The sequence below is a fragment of the Abramis brama genome, assembly GCF_963993115.1.
Source record: "Abramis brama genome assembly, chromosome: 2".
NCBI classification, from domain to species: Eukaryota; Metazoa; Chordata; class Actinopteri; order Cypriniformes; family Leuciscidae; genus Abramis; species Abramis brama.
The window spans coordinates 6,204,480-6,227,114 of NC_139964.1; the positions used below are offsets into that span (position 1 = coordinate 6,204,480).

The window sequence follows — 22,635 nt, forward strand, 5'->3', positions numbered from 1 at the left end:
CTGTCATACATCTACAGAAGTTATGTTTCATTGAAAATGTTTGGTTTGAAGTTACCATTATAGAGATCAGTGCTTGCTTTAGTTGGGATGCTGATGCTAAAACATTAGTGTTTCTTTTGCTGCTTGAGCTGTTTTTTTGCAAGTCACACTTGTGCACACACAGTTTATGAATGATTGTGGTTATAATGATTATGATGACAAAATCATCATGTTGCCTGTTCATTCACTAAGGAATTCATTGTCACTCATTCAGAGTTTAAGTCATTCTCACTCAATCAAAAGTGTTACATTACCACCACTGTGAAACCACAGCAATACATTACAATGACTATTTTTTTAAACATCATAAACAAAAGAAACAGAGCTACACTGTCTTACAGAAACACAGAGATATCACAATTTAGCACATTAATCTCAACAGTGGTGGCAATATTTTTGTATTATTCATGCAGCAGTGCATGCTGGGAGTTTTATATTATCCTGGAACCCAGCATGCATTGTGACATTAAACTTTTGATTGTCACCATTGTTGAGATTCATATGCTGATTGTTGATGTCTGTGTGGGTCTGAGTCAAGCAGGAGTTAAAAATGTTTTAAAGCACTATATGATTACGATATTCTTCAGAAGACCCGATTACAGAAAAATTGATTTCATGTTGTAGATTCACAGATACATAATAAATATGAAATAACCATAAATTCAAAGAATATATAGAGGAAAGATTTGAAAATCAGGCATGTCCTGGATGATTTTTAAATCATCACAAAATCCAAAAACACCTGATCATCTTCTTCTTGACTTTTTCTTGCCATAACAAATGTGTTTTATAAACTCACTGTTACAGCAGTCAGAGAGAGATGAATGGTAAGAAGTCAAGGTACAAGAGACCAACTAAAGCAAATACTGATCTCCATCATGGTGACAACAAACTTTATTATTAACTAAATCTCTGTTAATTCTCAACAAGAACTTTTGTACATGTATGAAAGAAATAATCGTAAACTGGTTTGTAAACTGGTTTCACACTCAGTGTTGCTGGAAGTCAGTTGTAGTTCTTGTGTTTCTCTTTTTTCTGTTCTTGTTTCTCTGTCCTTCAGTGATTCTGCTTATCAGGTGTTCATCAGTTTCTCAATTCACTCACTTCTTTTCATTCAAGTGGACTATATTAGTGAACTAATGTAGGGAATAGTGAATGAGGGTATAGGGCAGGGGTGGGCAAACTACGGCCCGCGGGCCACATACTACAGTTAGGCTGTTTAATCCGGCCCGTCGAGTATTTTAAAAAAATGTCTTAAGATCGCATTAATTTTGCCTTTTTCTTGCAATACTTTGCGTTATATATATTGCGTTGCATATATTTGACAATCGGAATATCAAATATTTCATGCTAACAAATGTAAAAAAGGAAAAATGACATAAAAGCAGATCATCATTCATTCAGCGCTGTTGTGGCTGCGGAAGCTAGACGCATCACCATGGAAACCAAACAGACAGCAACTTAAGCGCATAGACTTGGTGCACGTTAATGTTTAGTACAGAACCCGGTTTTGTTCATTAAATGTTCTGATCTGCCTTTGCTTTTTATGTTTTATTTTATTATACTTAAAATAAATTTGTATATTCGTTTATTTCGTTTTTTTTTCCACAAATGTATGACTTTTGGAAGTGCAAATTGATTGCCATGCAGTTTTAATAAAGTTGAATTAACCTTCTGTCATTTTTACTCTTCTAAGTGTACTCTTAATGTTAGGTGTTTTGTTTCTAATTTACGGTTAGGCACATAATAGTTTATTATTAAAGGCAGCTTATAATAATAAGGATAAACAATATTTAAAAAGTATAGGCTATAATTATCTAACATCTGACTAATTAAAAATTAACCTCAAAACATAACATGCTAAATGGGGGATATCTAGCATAAAAAATGTATTGTCAGAATGTCGTCTCTCAGTTGTTGAATTTCGCACAGACGTTGGCACAACGTAAATGTGTTTGCTCAGCCCGATCTCATGAAAGTGCGAACACCACGAATTGTATTTGTAGTTCTTATGAAACGCAGTTTTCGCGTGCATATGATACGCACTTAAAGGGATAGTTCGCCCAAAAATGAAAATTCTGTCATCATTTACTCACCCTCAAGTTGTTTCAAACCTGTATGAATTTCTTTTTTCTGCTGAACACAAAAGAAGATATTTTGAAAAATGTCGGTAACCAAACAGTTGATGGACCCCATTGACTTCCATAGTAGGGAAAAAAAATACTATGGAAGTCAATGGGGTCCATCAACTGTTTGGTTACCGACATTTTTCAAAATATCTTCTTTTGTGTTCAGCAGAAAAAAGAAATTCATACAGGTTTGAAACAACTTGAGGGTGAGTAAATGATGACAGAATTTTCATTTTTGGGCGAACTATCCCTTTAATGGCGTGTAATAGGCACGCACTCCGCACCCCTAATCCTAACCAAGGGGTTTACAGTGCGCAGCATATGCACGCAAAAAAAAATTATGAATTATGAATCGTGTTTCATAATCTGCTACTGGGCCGGCCCTCTGTCAAATTTTAAAACCCAGTGTGGCCCTTGAGCCAAAAAGTTTGCCCACCCCTGGTATAGGGTGTGATTGGGAAAACAGCCTCTGAGTGTCGACTTTGAGCACTGTTAATCCACAGTATATTCCTGTAGGCTAGTTTTGTTTTCTACGGTATATTACTGTTTTAATGGAAAATGGTATGATATTGTCAGAATTTGGCCCTTTTTTTACAGCAAGGGTTAACAGTGTACTCTCTCAATCCACAAGCTCAATGTGACACTGCCTCCAACTGGCAGAAAGAGCTCAATGTACAGTTTCAGGATGAGCTCAATCAGTCTTTATCCAGATTTACTGATGAAAAGACATTATGGGGCGGTTTCCTGGAGAGAGATAAAGCCTTGTCTTCAGATTAACAGTAATCTGCTTTACCTGTCATGGTTTTAAATAGTCCTAGACTTAAGGCCCGTTCACACCAAGGACGATAACTATAAAGATAAAGATAACGATAAAGATATAATTCTAAAAATCGTTCTCCATATTAAAGAATAACAGAGTTCACACCACAACTATAACGATAAAGATACGAGGAACGATATCGTTGGGATCACTTTCAGAATGATTTTTTTCCAGCTGTCGAATGATAAAACACTGACAGCAAATCAGAATCCATTCTAATTTAAAGGTCTCGCGCATTTAAAATGGATCTGGATAATTCGGGCGCGCGCGTGCTTAGAATAAAAAGACCGTTATCGGTCATTGGTGTGGACGCATATATAGTTATCTTTATCATTATCGTGCTTGGTGTGAACGGGCCTTTAGTCTTGTCCAGAGATTAAGATCCTCTTAAGTTAAGAACTCTTCTGGTTATTCTTTTCACTCCTCTATCAGAAATCTTGCGAGGAGCACTGGTCGAGGCAAATTTATGGTGAAATTATTGACTTTCCACTTCCGTATTATGGCCCCAAAAGTGCTCACTGGACCATTCAGAAGCTTAGAATGGCACCTATAACCAATGCCATCATTATGTTTTGCAACAATTAGGTTGCGAAGGTCTTGAGACAGCTCTTCGCTGTTACCCATCATGAGATGTGTCTTGTGTGACACCTTGGCAATGGGACCTTTTTGTAGGCACTCATTTGGGACAGAACCAGCTGTTATTAATTTCCACTGACAGGGGGCTGGATTGCTTTTTAATTACTGTAAGTTTTCAGCAGTTGTCTTGGCTTTCAATTTCAAAACAATGTGAGAGGACGAGGACGAGTGCGTATCCGAGGTGGGCGACGAGGAGGAGGGCAAGAAAGATGAAGAGGAGGAAGAGGGAAAGAAAGAGGAAGAGGAGGAGAAAGAGGAGGATGAGGGCAAGATAGAGGAAGAGGGGGAGGAGGGCAAGAAAGAGGAAGAGGAGGAGGAAGAGGGCAAGAAAGAGGAAGAGGGGTAGGAGGGCAAGAAAGAGGAAGAGGGGTAGGAGGGCAAGAAAGAGGAAGAGGGCAAGAAAGAGAAGGAGGACAAGGAAGAGGAAGAGGGCAAGAAATTGGAAGAGGGGGAGGAGGGCAAGAAAGAGGAGGAGGAGGGCAAGAAAGAGGAGGAGGAGGAGGAAGAGGGCAAGAAAGAGGAAGAGGGGGAGGAGGGCAAGAAAGAGGAGGAGGAGGAGGAGGAGGACAAGAAATGGGAAGAGGAGGAGGAAGATGGCAAGAAAGAAGAAGAGGGGGAGAAGGGCAAGAAAGAGGAAGAGGGGGATGAGGGCAATAAAGAGGAAGAGGAGGAAGAGGGCAAGAAAGAGGAAGTGGGGGAGGAGGGCAAAAAAGAGGAGGACTACAAAGGTAGAGGACAAGAAAGAGGAAGAGGGCAAGAAAGATGAAGGGGGGAGGAGGGCAAGAAAGAGGACAATAAAGAGGAAGAGGAGGAGGAGGACTAGAAAGGTGAAGGGGGAGGAGGGCAAGAAAGAGGAAGAGGAGGAAGAGGGCAAGAAAGATGAAGGGGAGGAGGGCAAGAAAGAGGAAGAGGAGGACTACAAAGAGAAAGAGGACAAGGTAGAGGACAAGAAAGAGGAAGATGAGGAGGAAGAGGGCAAGAAAGATGAAGGGGAGGAGGGCAAGAAAGAGGAGGAGGACTACAAAGAGGAAGAGGACAAGGTAGAGGGCAAGAAAGATGAAGGGGGAGGAGGGCAAGAAAGAGGAAGAGGACAATAATGAGGAAGAGGAGGAGGAAGACGACAAGAAAGATGAAGGGGGAGGAGGGCAAGAAAGAGGAGGAGGACAATAAAGAGGAAGAAGAGGAGGAAGAGGACAAGAAAGATGAAGGGGGAGGAGGGCAAGAAAGAGGAAGAGGAGGACGACAATAAAGAGGAAGAGGAGGAAGAAGACTAGAAAGGTGAAGGGGGAGGATGGCAAGAAAGAGGAAGAGGAGGAGGAAGAGGGCAAGAAAGATGAAGGGGAGGAGGGAGGAGGGCAAGAAAGAGGAAGAGGAGGACTACAAAGAGGAAGAGGATAAGGTAGAGGACAAGAAAGGAAGAGGAGGAGGAAGAGGGCAAGAAAGATGAAGGGGGAGGAAGGCAAGAAAGAGGAGGAGGAGGACTACAAAGAGAAAGGACAAGGTAGAGGACAAGAAAGATGAAGGGGGAGAAGGGCAAGAAAGAGGAAGATGAGGAGGAGGACTAGAAAGATGAAGGGGAAGGAGGGCAAGAAAGAGGAAGAGGAGGAGAAAGAGGGCAAGAAAGAGGAAAAGGAGGAGGACAAGAAAGTGGAAGATGACAAGAAATAGGAAGAGGAGGAGGAAGAGGGCAAGAAAGAGGAAGAGGGCAAGAAAGAGGAAGAAGGCAGGAAAGAGGAAAAGGGGGAGGAGGGCAAGAAAGAGGAAGAGGGCAAGAAAGAGGAAGAGGAGCAGGAAGAGGGCAAGAAAGAGGAAGAGGAGCAGGAAGAGGGCAAGAAAGAGGAAGATGACAAGAAATAGGAAGAGGAGGAGGAAGAGGGCAAGAAAGAGGAAGAGGGCAAGAAAGAGAAAGAGGGCAAGAAAGAGGAAGAGGGGGAGGAGGGCAAGAAAGAGGACGAGGTAGAGGACAAGAAAGAGGAAGAGGGCAAGAAAGAGGAAGGGGGAGGAGAGCAAAAAAAAGGAAGAGGAGGACAATAAAGAGGAAGAGGAGGAAGAGGGCAAGAAAGAGGAAGAGGGGGAGGAGGGCAAGGAAGAGGAGGGCAAGGAAGAGGAGGGCAAGAAAGGAAGAGGGGGAGGAGGGCAAGAAATAGGAAGAGGAGGAGGATAATAAATTGGAAGAGGAGGATAAGAAATAGGAAGAGGGGGAGGAGGGCAATAAAGATGAAGAAGAGGAGGAGGAAGAGGGCAAGAAAGAGGAAGATGGCAAGAAAGAGGAAGAGGAGGACAAGAAAGAGGATGAGGAGGACAAGAAAGAGGATGAGGAGGACAAGAAGTAGGAAGAGGGGGAGGAGGGCAAGAAAGAGGAAGAGGACGAAGAGGGCAAGAAAGAGGAAGAGGGGGAGGAGGGCAAGAAAGAAGAAGAGGGGGAGGAGGGCAAGAAATAAGAGGACGACAATAAAGAGGAAGAGGAGGAGAAAGAGGGAAAGAAAGAGGAAGAGGGCAATAAAGAGGAAGAGGGGGAGGAGGGCAAGAAAGAGAAAAAGGATGAGGAGGACAAGGAGGCCGCGTTATCGACCAGGCAGAACAATCCTTCCATCCACCATAGATAATTTTTCAAATTGCTTATCGGATTTGTTTCAGCTGCTGCCTGAACCTAAACAAACAGATGAACTAGAGGAATTAACTAGCACTATGAGCACCATTCTCTCTGGAAAATTGGATGTTGTTGCACCCATTAGATAAAAAAAGGTCAGAGAGAAAAGTAAATCACCATGGTACAACAATACTACGCATGTTTTAAAGAGAGAAACCCGTAATTTAGAGCGTAAATGGAAACAAACTAATTTAGAGGTCTTTAGAATCGCGTGGAAAGACAGTATGTCACGTTATAAAAAGGTCCTAAAAGCGGCCAGGGCTGAGCACCTCCGCAAACTAATAGAAAATAACCAAAATAATCCTAGGTTTTTATTTAACACCGTGGCTAGACTAACAAATAAACAGGTGTCACCTGAACAAAATATCCCGTTACAGTTTAGTAGTAATGATTTCATGAAGTTCTTCACTGAGAAAATAGAAAACATCAGAACCACAATTGTAAACGTTCAATCTTCAATCGCGCCTTATAATTCAGCCTCAATTATCAACCCTGCAAGAACAATTACAGTGCTTTACAACTATAGAACAAAAAGAGTTACAAAAACTTATCACTTCATCTAAATCAACATGTTTATTAGATCCTATACCCACTAAACTATTGAAAGAAGTGCTACCGATAGTGGAAGAGCCTCTCCTCAATATTATTAACTCGTCTTTATCTTTAGGTCATGTTCAAAGAACATTTAAACTGGCAGTTATAAAACCTCTCATTAAGAAACCACAATTAGACCCACATAATCTAGCAAATTATAGACCCATTTCAAATCTACCTTTTATGTCTAAAATACTAGAAAAAAGTTGCAACCTGTCTTTTGAAAATCATATTTCATATGTTACTAGAAAAGCCTTTTTCTACCTTAGAAATATTGCTAAGCTACGTAATATGCTATCAGTTTCTGATGCAGAAAAGTTAGTTCATGCATTCATGACCTCGAGACTAGATTACTGTAATGCTTTATTAGCCGGTTGTCCTGCATCCTCAATAAACAAGCTACAGTTAGTCCAAAATGCCGCTGCTAGAGTTCTTACTAGATCAAGAAAATATGATCATATAACACCAATTTCATCATCACTACATTGGCTACCTATAAAGTTCCGTATTAATTATAAGGTATTGCTACTGACTTATAAAGCCCTAAACGGCTTAGCTCCAGTCTATTTAACGTATCTTCTATCGCCCTATAATCCATCGCGCTCTTTAAGATCACAAAATTCAAGGCTTTTGGTCATACCTAGGATATCCAGATCCACCAAAGGAGGGAGAGCATTTTCACATTTAGCTCCAAAACTCTGGAATAGCCTTCCTGATACTGTTCGTTGCTCAGACTCGCTCTCCTAGTTTAAAACTAGATTAAAGACGCATCTCTTCAGCCAGGCATTCATATAATACTTTTAATCTTACAGTTAAATCCAATCTCTAGTTTATAAACGCCAGAGGAGAACTGGCCCCGACTGAGCCTGGGTTCTCCCAAGTTTTTTTTTTCTCCATTAAGTCACCTGATGGAGTTTTCCGGTTCCTTGCCACTGTTGCCTTTGGCTTGCTCAGTTGGGGATATTTGGGGATATGGGGATATTTAATTTAATTAATCAATCAACAATACTATTGATCAGCATATTCCAAACGTGGACGTTTTCCACTAGAAACAAACATTGATGTATTATTTTAATCTAATACTGTGAAGCTGCTTTGATACAATCTGTATTGTGAAAAGCGCTATATAAATAAACTTGACTTGACTTGGCAAGAAAGAGGAAGATGAGGAAGAAGAGGGCAAGAAAGAGGAAGAGGGGGAGGAGGGCAAGAAAGGAAGTGGAGGACAATAAAGAGGAAGAGGAGGAGGAAGAGGGAAAGAAAGAGGAAGAAGGGGAGGAGGGCAAGAAAGGAAAATGAGGAGAAGGACAAGAAAGAGGAAGAGGGGGAGAAGGGCAAGAAAGAGGAGGAGGAACAGGGCAAGAAAGAGGAAGAGAGGAGGACAAGGAAGAGGAGGAGGGCAAGAAAGAGGGGGAGGAGGGCAAGAAAGAGGAAAAGGAGGACAAGAAAGAGGAAGAGGGCAAGAAAGAGGAAGAGGGGGGAAGGGCAAGAAAGAGGACGAGGACAGAAAGAGGGCAAGAAAGAGAAAGAGGGGGAGGAGGGCAAGAAAAAGGAAGAGGGGGACAAGAAAGAGGAGGAGGGCAAGAAAGAGGAAGAGGAGAAGAAAGGAGGAGGGACAATATTGCTTGTGATGTCGATGAAGTGCTCTGGCCTGACCCAGCCCAAAGACAAGAAAAAGCACATTGATCACGTTTACTCCTTTGATGTTTGTCCCTGTTAGTATTGTATACTGTAGTACAGTGCATTGTAGGCTGTATACTGTACAATGAACACATTGTATGGCCCTGAACATTGTGAACAGTACTATTTGTTTACAGCACTGACTGCTCAATAGATTTTGACTGATTGCAGGTTCATATAAACAAAGAACAAGAATTACAGTATCACAGAGACAAAAGTTTGTGAGATGCAGGGTACAGTACTGTAAAACTAGGGGTACAAGGAGGAGGAAGAAAAAAAAAATTGCAAAGAGCAAATCAGAGTAGTAATTTCTGGTTAATTTTGAGCTACTATGATAGAACATGTTTTAGTTCATCAAAAGACAATGATGGAAAAATATAAAATTTGTTTTGAGATTAAAAATGTAATTCTCAATCAGAACTATATGTTTCGAAAACTGTTTTCTGTTTTTTGGTGTATTGTTTACTGACTGCTTGATAGTGTATATCATTTTGATCACATTGTTTATGATTTGAGAGCAGTGTTTGATTGTGAACACATGTAAAACTGTTTTGAGGCGAAAGTTTCATTTTGCAAGAGGACTCAGAGGTTTTGTGAATAGTGCTTGAAGATGAGGTTTTGTGTTTAACGTTTTAGCATTCAAATTTAACTGCAGTTTTACAACAAAATAGTTTAAACTGCTGTAGGCAGTTTGCAGAATGTTCAGACCTCATATTTATAATTCATCGTAACATTTCAGTTAGAACTAACAAACATACATAAACGGATGTAATCTTTGTAAATGATGTATCAATGTGTTTACTGTATGACCAAGCACCAGACTTTATCACTCGATTAACTACTGCTGATATCACGGTCATTCCCATTAAATGTGCTTTACTTTGTGCCCCCTGTATTACTGATCAGTGTTTATTGTCCAGAGAGTAGTTATAGTATCTGTGACTGCAGAAGTAAACTTTCATTTCATTGTATATGGCTAGACTGAAACATACCTCAACTAAATGTCCATTATCTTCCCAGGCAAACTTAAAAGCAAGAAGAAATGCTCGACAAGCAAAATAATCACTCTGTAAAGGAGAATACATTGCGATTAACAATCTGAAATAAAGACGTAAAAGGAGAACAAATGTACAATTATCTTTCAAAGAAATTCCAGATTATCCAACTCCTGTCGAATTTCACATCACTGAAGAGGCTCATGTCACTAACAAGACAAAACTGCCATCGATTTTTAAGTCAGAAAAATATGGCTTTGTCATTTGACAGCATTTTACAACTAAATAACATTTTAAGTAGGATGACAATTATCTTGTTAATATTCTTAACTAGGGTTTAAACCTCATATCTATTTAAAGAATTCACTACAACATTTCAGTTAAAACAAACAGAAAATGGAACAAAATGGATATAATCTTTGTAAATGATTAACCAGCACATTTACTGTAATGTATTACTGTAATACTGTAATGTACAGTGCCAAGTTCCCTTTGCATGACTCCTTATTACTTATTACTGATGACCTTCACCATTATTGCTGCCACTATCAGTTCATGTCCTTTGTGTTTGTGTCCCATGCGTGTTTTTTGACCCTTTGCGTTGTATTTATATTTCAGATCATCTGGAAGGCACAAGCCATTTGTGAAACCCACAGCTACAAACTAGAAATCCATGGAAAAACAGCAGTGACACAGAACATGTATTCATACCAGTATTATGTGTGGGATCAGCTTAGCCTCGTCTTTCACATCAATAAGGGTGAGGTCCTTACCTTCCCCTCAAAGAAAGCTTAAAGCAAGCCTCAGTTGTTGTGAAGCTGATAGAAATGTAAACCTTTCAAATGGAGAAAACTGCTCTTCCATTAAAGAAGCTGAGCAATTCCTTGAAAGCTTGCAAGATGATGATGAAAAGAAAGATGAAAAAGAAGAAAATGCACTTGAGGAGGTGAAAATGGAAGAGGACTAAGAATGTGAAAATTTTTTAAGAACTTTTGCAGTTCTGCGACTTCGTGGTTTTGCCCGTCCTTTCTGCTAATAGATTTTGGTGAGAAATTACAGAACATTACATTGAAAGGCTGTTATGGGATTTAAAAAAAAAAAAAAAAAAAAACTGAAATTATCTGGATTGTTCAAAATAAACACACCATTATTTAACCTGTAATGCTCTCTATCATTCTTTCACAAGCCAGTCAGTGTTTGCGAGGAAAGACTATTACAACTCCTTGTATATGTGTGTGTTTGTGTGTCTGCCAAACAACATTAAACCGATTGCAATTAGTTCAGAATTGCTAATTGAAGGAAGATGATACTTGGTTGAAAGCAACTCGTTCAAGTGTTTTCGCTATGAATGGTAGGAGAGAGACAGGTCTGTAACTCTCTACAAGTGACGTGTGTAATGTGGTGGCACAAACACTGGGAAAACACATGAAATTGAAAATTAGTAACATTGTGTGAAAAGAACACCATGGCTCTGTCGTGATGAAATAAAACTTTATTTCCTTTATCCAGATTTACTGATGAAAAGATATTATGATGATTTAGGAGCAGTTTGTTCTTTAGCATGTTTCTTCTGGTGGGTCTGAAAACTACCTAAATAAGCGAATCTCTCGTCGCAGATGGAGCAGCGGTAAGGCTTCTCTCCCGTATGAACTCGATCATGATGTCCTCAGAGTGTATTTTCTGGTGTGACTTTAGATAACTTGAGTTTGTGAAGGTTTTCCCACATTCGCTGCACTGGTACGGCCTCTCGTTGGTGTGAACGCGCACATGCCTCTTCAAAAGGTATCCATACATGAATCTTCTATCGCAGTGAGGGCACTTGTACGGAAAGTGTGGATTCCCTTGTGACTTGAAAGAACTTGTTTGGTGCTGAAATTCTTGTCACACTCGCTGCAGAGGAAAGTCTTTTTGCCAGTGTGTGTCTTCATATGAACTGTCACATTATAAGGAGTGGTGAAAAAATCCTTCCCGCACTGTTTGCAGTTAAACCTCTTCATTCTGTGCTCTTTTGAATGAAGTCTCTTCTCTTCTAAGGTAGGAAAGCTGATTTCGCATATCTTGCATGTCAAGTCTTTCTGTTCTGTGTGTTTTCTCTCATGTCTCGCTAAAAATCCCCGTGAGCTCAATGTTTTCCCACAGGTGACGCAGGAGAAACTCTTGACCTTCAGCTGATTTTTTGATGTCGAGGTTCTTTCTTCATCAGTAGATGAACCGCCATTCACATCTGAAAAGAAAAAGGTATTAAAATGTCTAACTTTAAATGAACACAAATAGATTTAATGAATCATGCACTTAACATCATGAAATTGTGATGCAGCTCATGACAGTGTTTTCAACACATCGGTTCACAGTAACTAATGTCTGCACCTGCTGATTTAGGAGCACAACTAAATGTTTACACACATTCTGACTATTATTTACTATAACATAAGATCATAAATGGAAGATACATACCTGAAGGAATAAAATCACTGTCATCATTTTGATTATCCTCATCTTCATTTTCTTCATCCTCAACATCATTTAATTCATCATCCTCATTCTGATCTTCATCTTCCTCCTCCTCCTCATGGCTCTGTTGTCTTTCCTCTGCTGTGGTTTCTTCTCCTCGTCTCTCTATCAGGTTCCTGCAGTCCCCCATTTTGACAGAGGTTTGATCAGCAGATCCATCATCCTGATCGTCAGTATAACACAGTAAAGTGAGGCTGAGCTCTGAGTCCTGTGTGTCTCTGGATCTCCAGACTGAATCCTGAGCTTCTGTCCCATCAGTCACACACACTGAAACCTCCAGATCCTGACAAACACATCATAGATCAACACAAATAAACAACAACCTGCTGATATTAGCCTCATTACTCAGCAGTTATCTCTAGTGGGTATATTGGTGATTTGTTTGCATATTTTGCTCAAACCTCTCTGTTGGGTTTGTCTCCTCTTTCTCTCAGCTTTGCCTCCAGTGACGCCACCTCTTTCTTCAGCTGACAGATTTCAGAGATGAAATACTCAATATCCAGCATGGACAGATCAGTTCCTACTGATTTACAGCAGATCACATCCATCTGCGCTCTCATGGTCAACATCTGAAGACAAACACATCATCATTATTACAAGAGGCATTTATCCACATTTATATCAATCTAAGTTGTAATGTGGACTCAAGCATTTTCTGTAAAGCTGCTTTGAAATGATGTGTATTGTGATTGTGAAAAGTGCTATACAAGTAAATGTGAATTGAATTATAATGAACTTACACTGATTTAAACTCAAAATGACTAATGATAATGGAGAACAGAAATACACAGCATAAGAACATGATTGCAGTTTCTGAGAATATTAATACACAGGTAGATATTAGTTACAGATATAAAATAAACATATGTTTAGGCGTGTTTATGTTTAAATTCACTATTGTAAATATACCATTACAACACATTACTAATATCTAAAACTTAAATTTAGCTGCTGGATTTAAACACAGATTTCAGAAATTTAACATGATAATGTGATACTTGTACTCGTTTCTAAGCGTCATTTAAGTGTCCAGCATTGGAAATTGATTGAAAACCAAAATTAGAAAATTAAACAACGTGTTAACTTTGGTTCTCTTACGAGAGTACTCTCGTGTTGCGTAAGCTAGCTTACGCTACGGGAAAATCCCCTTTCTCAAGAATACTGAAGCCAAAAAATTATCCTTAATTTTTGCATTAGTTTAAAACGCATTGCTGCATAAGCAGACCTAGGCGAGACAGCTCGCGCGCCTATTGGTTGCTCTGCGGCAACTGCTTGAACCTATCGAGAGACCGCCCGTGACGAGGCACCAATGAGGGCGCGGGCGCCAGTGCACGTCACGTCCCGCCAGGGTGGGCGTGGCTTAAGGCTTTATAAGCCGGGTCCAGATAGGTTTATTCTTTGGTTTTTCATCTCTTCTGCGAAGTGACCTTCACATCGCTGCTCTTCAGAGAAGCCTGCGCCGTCGAACAGCCTCTCAGCGGGACGAGCCTTCTCGGAAGCCGGTCATCACACCGACCACACGCTCTCCCAGGGCGGCTGCCCGGAGTGCGAGGAGATGTCTATGTCAACCCTGCGGGCTCGTCTAGCATCTTTCGACGTGATACCTGCTCCTCCGCTTCTCTCTGCTGGGCCGCGCCGTAAAAAGTGCCGTTCACAGAGGACGCCGGAGGCCGCCACTGAGAGCGCTTGCATGTCGGATATCTCCCCGTGTGCATCGCTCTCTGGATCCCCTACCTCTATCACGGTTGGTCAGCGCCCTTCCACCCCCGCCGTGCATATCGAGTCTGAAGGGGACGACGCAGAAGAGGACAGCTGCTTTCTTCTAGCTTCGGAGTGTGAGGGCTGGTCGGGCTCCATTTCGGACCCCGCCCCTTCCCTTCAGGAGTCGAGCGGTGTGCGGACCAGCGTCTATGAGGAGCTTCTCCGCCTGCTCATCAAGACCGTGGAGGACCTTGGCCTCGACTGGTCGCCGCCCGAGCCCAGCAGGCTGGACGGCTTTTTCCTGCCCGGTCGCCGCTCAACGCCTCACACGAGGCCCGCTCCCTTCCTGCCGGAATTACACGAGGAGCTGACTAAAAGCTGGAGGGCACCATTTTCTGCCAGGCTGCGGCCTACTGTCTCTTCGACGCTCTCTCTTGTTGACGGCGCAAAAGACAAGGGCTACCTCAGCATTCCTACGGTCGAGGAACCGGTAGCCACACACCTCTGCCCGCCTTCCGCCAGATGGCAATCCAAGCCCTCGCTGCCCTCTAAAGCCTGCAGGACAACTTCGGCTCTGATCGGTCGCGCTTACGCCGCCGCCGGTCAAGCCGCTTCAGCGCTTCCGTCTATGGCCGTGCTCCAGGTTTTCCAAGCCAACCTTCTCCACACTATGGACGAGGCGGGCCCGAATCCTCGTAATATTTCACGGACCTTAGGAGTGCGACGGACTTAGCGCTACGAGCCACCAAGTCTGCTGCCCAGGCCATCGGGAGGAACATGGCGTCTCTCACCGTCACCGAGAGACACTTGTGGTTAACCTTGTCCGACATGAAAGAGTCTGACAGAGCCACTTTCCCTGACACGCCTGTGTCGCCATCAGGTCTCTTCGGCCCGGCTGTTAAGGGTTTTGCGGAGCGGTACTCTGAGGTACAGAAAACCTTGCAAGCCATGCGGCACTTTCTCCCGAAGCGCTCTAGTTCCGCGACGGGTCGCTCTAAGCAGCCGCCCGGCCGGAAATCAGCGCCACACCCGCCCCCGCCGCCAGCTTCACAGCGCCGTCAGCCCAGAGAGTCTCGCTCGCGCTCTTCAAGCCGTCACAGGCCGCCTCCCCCATGGGGACCCAGGCCCAAGATAGTGCTGAAACCTGAGCCCTCAAAGTCTTCCTGACCACATTAGGAAGACGGAGATGGTCGAGTCCCGCCGCGGCCGGACCGCCATCAAAAGCAGCGTGCCCCGCTCTCACAGTTCCCTCAGCAGAGGCGACTGGAGATGTGCATTTCACAGCCAACGAGCCAGTTACACAACACGCTCGCCTGTACTCAAAGGCCGTTTTTACGGCCGCCCAAATAAATCTCAAAAAGAGTATTCTGTCTGTTTGTCTGGCTCACGCCGATGGTATTATAAATGTAGGTTCTGTGCCCACTCCCCAGTGTTCACTCCTACACATAAGCACGGCCCGTCCAGTGTTACACACTCATTCACGGCCCACACTAATAAAACAGACGTGTGTTATGAATAGTGTTGTCACGATACCAAAATTATTATTTCGATACCGATACCAAGTCAAGTATTGCGATTTCGATACTTTTTCGATACTTTTCCTGAAAAGGAAGAAACACTCTCAAATATCATTGCTGTGCTTTATTTTAAAACCGGGACAACATTCTAATCATATAACACACTAATAAATGAACATATGAACAGCAGATATATTAAACATTTGAACAAAATATGAAATATCAAAATATAAAAAATAAATTACAGCAATGACATTCAAGGTAAAAATAAATAAATAAAAAATTTAGTAGCATTATCTCATTTATCATAAGAAACATAAGAGTTACCGGTAATAACTTTATCTTGATTCTGAACTTTGTTTAATATAATCGCTGTTCATATTTTTATTCAATGTTTAATATTGGTAACATATGATAAGCCTCATTGGTGATATATTTGACATATGGGGATAGAGTTGTGGAAGGCCTATACTTCATGTTAAACATAAATGTATAGCAGCAAAGACAACGTCGGCAGTGTTGACGGCAAAATAGGCTACAGAATATATTGTTCTGTATTGAGAGGTGCAATATTTGAAAATCATTTAGGCCTACGTATTTATGTCAAAACCTAGACTTTCAAACATCAAAATGTCATTTATTAATATGTATGTGTGTCAAAATGACATAGAAACATCTTTTCCTATTCTATTTTGCCTGGAAACGCTTCCAACACGCGTGTCGCGTGAAAAATAGGCGTCGGTTCTATTCTAGCATGCACGCGTTTTCCGCGCGTCTCGAGCTGCGCCCAGACGCGTGTGTCACGCAAGCAGTTAACATGGGAGCTGAAATAAAAACGGACACGCCACGCAGCCAGTGTGTCGCCGGCCACTGAAACGCGGTCATTCTTAGAAGTATCGATGCTAATACATTTCCGATTTACGCCTCTATGAGCTCGCTCGCCTCCGTGAGCGCGCGCCCACCAGCAAGCGCTGTATGCTATGTGCCACACACACACAGCGACCAAAGCCCGTGCAACATTCTCCCTTTAGCTTTACATATGAAAGCATGGGAAAACATTCCGGGCATGTCAGATTGGGTCCTGAACACTGTAAAACGAGGCTATTCACTGCAGTTTGCCCACAGACCCCCGCGCTTTCAAGACAGGGTCGAGACCACGGCAGGGTTTTTCCTACATTGAAAATTTTTTGGCGGCCGCCAAAACGTTTTTTTGTCCCGCCAAAGCCTTACTTGATCTGTTATGGGGTTTTGTGAGTGAAGCAGGCTACTGACGGAGTGATGGAGAGAACGATCACAGCGCCTCACCCCTGTGCGGGCACTCTCCGTCTTCAGTTCTGTCTTTGCTCTCTCCCTCGCATCAAAATACTGATCCTAAAGGTCGGAAGACCGAATCCATGTTTCACGTGGTGCATTCGGAGAATAATTTTGCTGAATTAGCGCTGGGTGTGAATTGCAGTCAAAAAAAAGTTGCCTTATCTTATCTTACAACTTGTGACATGCATTCCTCACATGCAGCTGTAATAACTTTAAATAAACGAAAAAGAAAGAAAAAAATCTATCCAGTTTGTGTGTGTTGACAAATCTTTCGTGATGTCCTAACAGCCAGGATTCTCATCCAACACGTCCGCTAAAGTCCGATTCGCGACCTAATGACTCCTTTGAGGCAATTCATTATAATGAATGGTTAAAGCAATTGGTCTGCCCGTCAGTGTCTGAATTGGTGTATAACAAATAATTACTTAGAACATACACATCTGAAATAAGAAAGTAAGTGTGCTTACCTCATTTAGCAAGAGTGTTTAGTAAAATTTAGCCTTAATAATCCACAGTATGTATAGGCCTATGACAATGTGTAGTAAATTACCTATAAAATCATTTAGTTTAAGTTAGACTGGAGTGAGATGAAACTAGATTAAAGCACAAATCAAGCTGTTGCTAGCTAGCTGCTAATTTTATATGGTAAAAAATTACACTATTACACATCTTAACGCTACGTTTTTAGTGCTACTTTTTAATTTATATGATTATACTAATATAATTATCAGGTCTATCAAAAAAGGATTTTATCTTTCAAAACAATAATCGCTTTCTTTTACTATCTAGCCTGACAGTGATTGTTTTTTCATGAATAAATAGGATAATAAAAATAAAATAAAATAAAAAAATCACAAACTGTTTCTTTGTATTTATTTTAAATTTAACATTTATTGTCAATATTGGGCTTGCGGATCATGTGGGTACTAGGGTACTCTTTGCTGTGTGTGGATGACCATGTCGGTCAGCCACCACCGAAGACCAATTTTGACCCAGGAAAAACCCTGCACGGTGAAACACGAAGTAGCACACCTACTTCGCACCGAGATTGCGGAACTGCTGAGAAAAGGGGCTGTAGAAACCTTTCCTCTGAAACAGAGCGACTCAGGTCTCTACAGCAGATATTTCCTTGTTCCAAAGAAGGATGGCGGTCTCAGACCTATCCTAGATCTCAGACGGCTGAACAGAGCCCTCTTGCGGAGATCATTCAAAATGCTCACGACCAGACAAATTCTCGCGCAAATTCGCCCGAGAGACTGGTTTATCTCTGTGGATCTGAAAGACACCTATTTTCAGATCCAAATAGCTCCCCTGAAGCATCAGGAGATGCGAATACTGAACTATTTAGACGACTGGCTAATTTTAGCACAGTCAGAGGCAGAGCTGATAGCCCACCAAACATTATTGCTAGACCATTTACAGGATTTGGGTCTCCAAATCAACTGGACCAAGAGCTCGCTGTCTCCCAGCCAGAGAATTTCCTTTCTGGGGACAGACTTAGACTCTGTGGCAATGACAGCCCGGCTGACGTCACAGCGCGAGCTGCAAATTCAGCGCTCAGTAGCGTCTTTCAAAGTCGGCAGCATCCTTCCCCTCAAATGTTTTCAGAGGATGATGGGTCTTATGGCTTCGGCTTTGGCAGTGCTTCGACTGGGCTTGCATTTCAAGCGCCCTCTCCAGCACTGGCTGAGAACGCGGGTCCCGCTTCGGGCGTGGACCTCCGGCCGCGTTCGCCTCAAGGTGACTCAGAACTGTGTTACGGCACTGGAGCCCTGGAAGGTGACAGACTGGTATCAGTCAGGCGTGGATCTGGGAACGATCTCGAAATGAAAAGTAATCTCGACAGACGCCTCCAACTCAGGTTGGGGCACCCTCTACAAGGGCAGGCCGGTGTTCGGCTTGTGGGCAGCCCGGGAAGATAATATGATAATAATCATTATGTACGTGCTGCCTGCACGACAACTGCATCAACAGATCGGGCTGTGAATCCCCCTGACTGTCATGTTGCACGCGCATCTGTCCCTTGGCTCAGATGTCTTCTGACTGGCTAAATAGCTATTAAATCTTGAAGGTTCAGTCCTCAGATGTCTATCCCGGCTGTTATACCGTTCTAAGCTTCCATTCCCCCTTCTCTGGAATGGTTATGTTCTTGGGCCCACCCCGGTCGGCCTAGTTTTTACTACTATTATGTGTTTCCCCGGGCACATGCCCTCGGGAATACATGTGTGGACTTGCACGCACGCACAGCGTTTTACATTGGGTTCCCGTAGCGTAGCGTAAGCTTGCTTACGCAACACGAGAGTACTCTCGTAAGAGAACGCTCTCGGTTACTAACGTAACCTCGGTTGTCTCTAGATGAGGGAACGAGTGTTGCGTAACCCTGCCGTGCTTGTGCTACTTCTGGTTTCGCTTCAGCATGAAAAACCAAAGAATAAACCTGTCTGGACCCGGCTTATAAAGCCTTAAGCCACGCCCACCCTGGCGGGACGTGACGTGCACGGGTGCCCGCGCCCTCATTGGTGCCTCGTCACGGGCGGTCTCTCGATAGGTTCAAGCAGTTGCCGCAGAGTAACCAATAGGCGCGCGAGCTGTCTCGCCTAGGTCTGCTTATGCAGCAATGCGTTCTAAACTAATGCAAAAATTAAGGATAATTTTTTGGCTTCAGTATTCTCGAGAAAGGGGATTTTCCCGTAGCGTAAGCTAGCTTACGCAACACTCGTTCCCTCATCTAGAGAGAACCGAGGATACGTTAGTAACAGAGTGTTTTATTACAAATAACACAGCTGCTGTAGTAAATGTGTGTTTACAACTACAATTATACTATTATTTATTATTACATTTACCCAGGCTAAACTATTTACTGTGGGGTAAAATCATGGCTAATTAGTTTTTTTATTTATTTATTATTATTTTTTTTAATGATAAATACGAATAAGAAGTTCATTTAAAGCAAAACACTACAGACAGAAAATCAACAATCACACACACAGTTTAAAACAACACACCTCAGTCTGAGAGCGCCGGGCTTCCTCTTCTTCAGTGGTTTTACCGGCGGACTGAAGAGCGTCACAGCGACTCCTACAGGTTTCAGGAAGAAACGCTAGTCAGTAGATATCGTGTCTACAGCAAACTTTCTCCGTTTTTTTCTATATCAAAAACAAGCTTGAATTCCTGTGGTGCAGCTACAAACGTGAATCATGTTTATGTTTTCTCTATGGTTCAAGTTGTAAGGAATTTATTTTTGTAGTTGATGTGTCATGTTCACGGCACCACTTTATTTCCTAACGTTTCCGTATCGTGTATTACTGTATTTCTGTGTCTGAATCAGTTCAGCTCTCCAAACATGAACTGTGGTAAATAACGGTCCTTTCTTGCCCAGATGTGGTACTGTCATGTTTCTAGTATTACTGCTAAAAGAAGTTGTGGCTGAGATTTGTGTTTACACAAGAATAATATGCCAAATAAATAAAACTAGGCTATATCAGACACTGATCAGCACATATATCTTACCTGACATGGTGGCACAAACGCTCTGGGAAAGCACAAGAAATTGAAAATGAATAGCATTGTGTGAAAGGAAAACCATGTCTCTTTCTTGATTAAATAATGTTTACAATCCCAATGAAAACCATCAACAATGGGAAAAAAAGGTGCAATTGCCTTACAATCATCCTTGAGCCACTTTCAACACTTAACACATGTTTATCAACGTTATGAAATCCAGGAACTCATAGATACTATTTTGAGGCTTTTTAATAGATCAAGTTCAACCAATCTCTCAAGTTTAAGATACGATCATTGTTCTATTCTGTCCAACACAACTTCATTTACAGAGTTTGGTTCAATCCATCTCTACTCTCTCAATCCACAAGCTCAATGTGACACTGCCTCCTACTGGCAGAAAGAGCTCAATGTACAGTTTCAGGATGAGCTGAATGAGGGGGTCACGTGACTGATTCATGGTGGTGCGGACGTGAATTTTGTGTGCTCCACTTACTACTCGTTACTTTCAGTTTATTAGAAAGCAAATAATGTTGAATTACGTCAAAACTTCTAAAATGTCGGCATCACATAATAATACTGGTGCAACCTAAGAAACCGAACTTTCCCGTCAAGAAGAAATTCAAGGAATCACCGACTAGCATCTCCAAAGCAGACCTGGACAGCGCCATCTTAGCAGGAGTGAAGCAGGCCTTAGCTGAACAGAGAGCTGAGCTAAATGAAATCGTCACTGCTGCAGTAAAAGCTGCTTTAGTGCTGCTCCCGCAAATATTGGACCTTAGACTTGAACTGAAGAATACCACGGACACTATAACGACAGCCACTGGCCAGATTGAACAGCTGGAGAAATCCGTTCAACGGCTTCAGTCAAGGTGCGATTCTACGCAATCAGCAGCTAAGCATGATAGAGACCAGGTCAGTGCTATGAGGCTGAAAATTGACGAGCCGAGTTCCAAGGTGGCAGATATGGAAGACAGAAGTAGAAGATCCAACTTACGCTTAGTTGGGCTGAGTGAAGGAGTGGAGGGTGACAACTGTATCACCTTTATAAAGGCGAATCTACCTACATGGATCCCATCTGTTGCTGACCGAGACATAAAAATAGAGCGAGCCCGCCGCCTGTACGCTGATAGAAACACCAACTAGGGCTGCACGATTATGACAAAAATCATAATTGCCGATTATTCCCTTGAAATTGTAATTGCGATTATTAATTACGATTATCACAATATATAGGTTATATAGACATATTATTATACATGTTTACTTAAAAATTGTGAACACACACACTGTCCCCCTTTACTTAAAATACACATAAATTGTAAGAATATGACTACTAAGAAATAAAAATTAGGTATAGATGCTAAAGCTATTAAATAGCAGTCCCAAACTAGCTTTTGATAATACAATGTTGGTATGAGCCACCACAGTCACAAAGTGAAAATAAAGTGGCATTTTGGGGTTAATATTGAAAGGACAGTTACCATGGCGAATACACAATATTAACAAGAACTGTTAATGAAACATGGAAACTGCTCCTGGTGAATAGAATGAAAATCACACCTGCATGCAAATCGTTCTCAGCTAACACACGACATACCAGTAACGTGATTTATTGGTATTTTACTTTTATTTCGTGACTTACTAATTTACAACGTAACAATGTTGCATGCTCGTAGTTTCCTTTGCACTTTATACACAGCGCGCGCTGCCGCATTTGCGGATGCAATTGAAGAATGTGCGCTACGAACACAGTAGTTTATAACGGCTGACAGGACAGGAACGTCCGTTTTTCTGAGGTGAAAGACTTTTTATTTCAGCGTACACATACGCCGCTGTCTGGTAGTTCCTATTGTGCTGGGTTTTCTGAAGTAGTTGTGTTTTGCCTCTTATAACATGCTCTAAATGCACGCATAGTGGATTTTTTTTTTTTTTTTTTGTAATCGCGGCTTTGAACGATTACGTAATCGTGGCATCCATAATCGTAATCGCGATTAGAAATTCGATTAATTGTGCAGCCCTAACACCAACGTCAGCCGCCCTCGCACAATTGACCTATGGCTAAGCCACGCCCCCTCCACTCACTCGGACAAACAATCAACACTCGGTAACAGGCGCTATGGCAGCTGTCACAGTAGGAGATATTTCACATGAGGCAATTGATGATTTTTGGAGACAGAAATATTATATATCATCTCGAAGTCACCAAAAGGGCCTTACCTATGCATTGGAGGGTTATATTAATAATTTTATTGTTGAGAAGGTCGATAAGCTTCAGTTCCAGACAAAGATTTACAGGTCACAGTGTAAACGTTATAGTTAAGTGCTATTTCGCTTCAAACGTTCGCTTTAAACGCGAATGGATTCAAAATGTTGAAGCGTCGAACTAGATGCGATACGCGCGAATTTGACGCTCTATTCGCGTTTGGTGTGAACGCGGCATAATGAACAGGCTGCGATGTCAAGTGTGTGTGTGTGTGTGTGTGTCAGAGAGAGGCGCGGGCGCGATCGAATGTTCATTCAGGACATCATTAAAACTGCAAAGTGT

General features: G+C 42.1%; 2 protein-coding genes across 3 annotated transcripts in view; one reads left to right on the forward strand and one right to left on the reverse strand.

Annotated features, from left to right (window-relative positions):
- LOC311077578 (B-cell receptor CD22-like) overlaps nt 1–22,635 on the forward strand; it is a gene marked incomplete at its 5' end in the record, with an annotated part of 296,388 nt that overhangs the window by 141,855 nt on the left and 131,898 nt on the right. The gene's annotated exons all lie outside the window — the stretch shown is intronic.
- The window catches only part of LOC311072439 (uncharacterized protein), a 96,672-nt gene that overhangs the window by 58,860 nt on the left and 15,177 nt on the right, over nt 1–22,635 (reverse strand). Inside the window, exons 2-5 of one of the 2 annotated variants that reach the window (XM_084097458.1) lie at nt 19,592–19,664; nt 12,456–12,623; nt 11,998–12,337; nt 11,021–11,767 (exon numbers count right to left, since the gene is read on the reverse strand). In XM_084097458.1, coding sequence (XP_083953584.1) covers nt 11,319–11,767; nt 11,998–12,337; nt 12,456–12,623; nt 19,592–19,664 — 1,030 coding nt within the window. In that variant the 3' untranslated portion in view covers nt 11,021–11,318. Of the gene's footprint in view, nt 1–11,020; nt 11,768–11,997; nt 12,338–12,455; nt 12,624–19,591; nt 19,665–22,635 lie in introns of those variants that run through there. The other variant, XM_084097457.1, reaches the window with a different exon arrangement.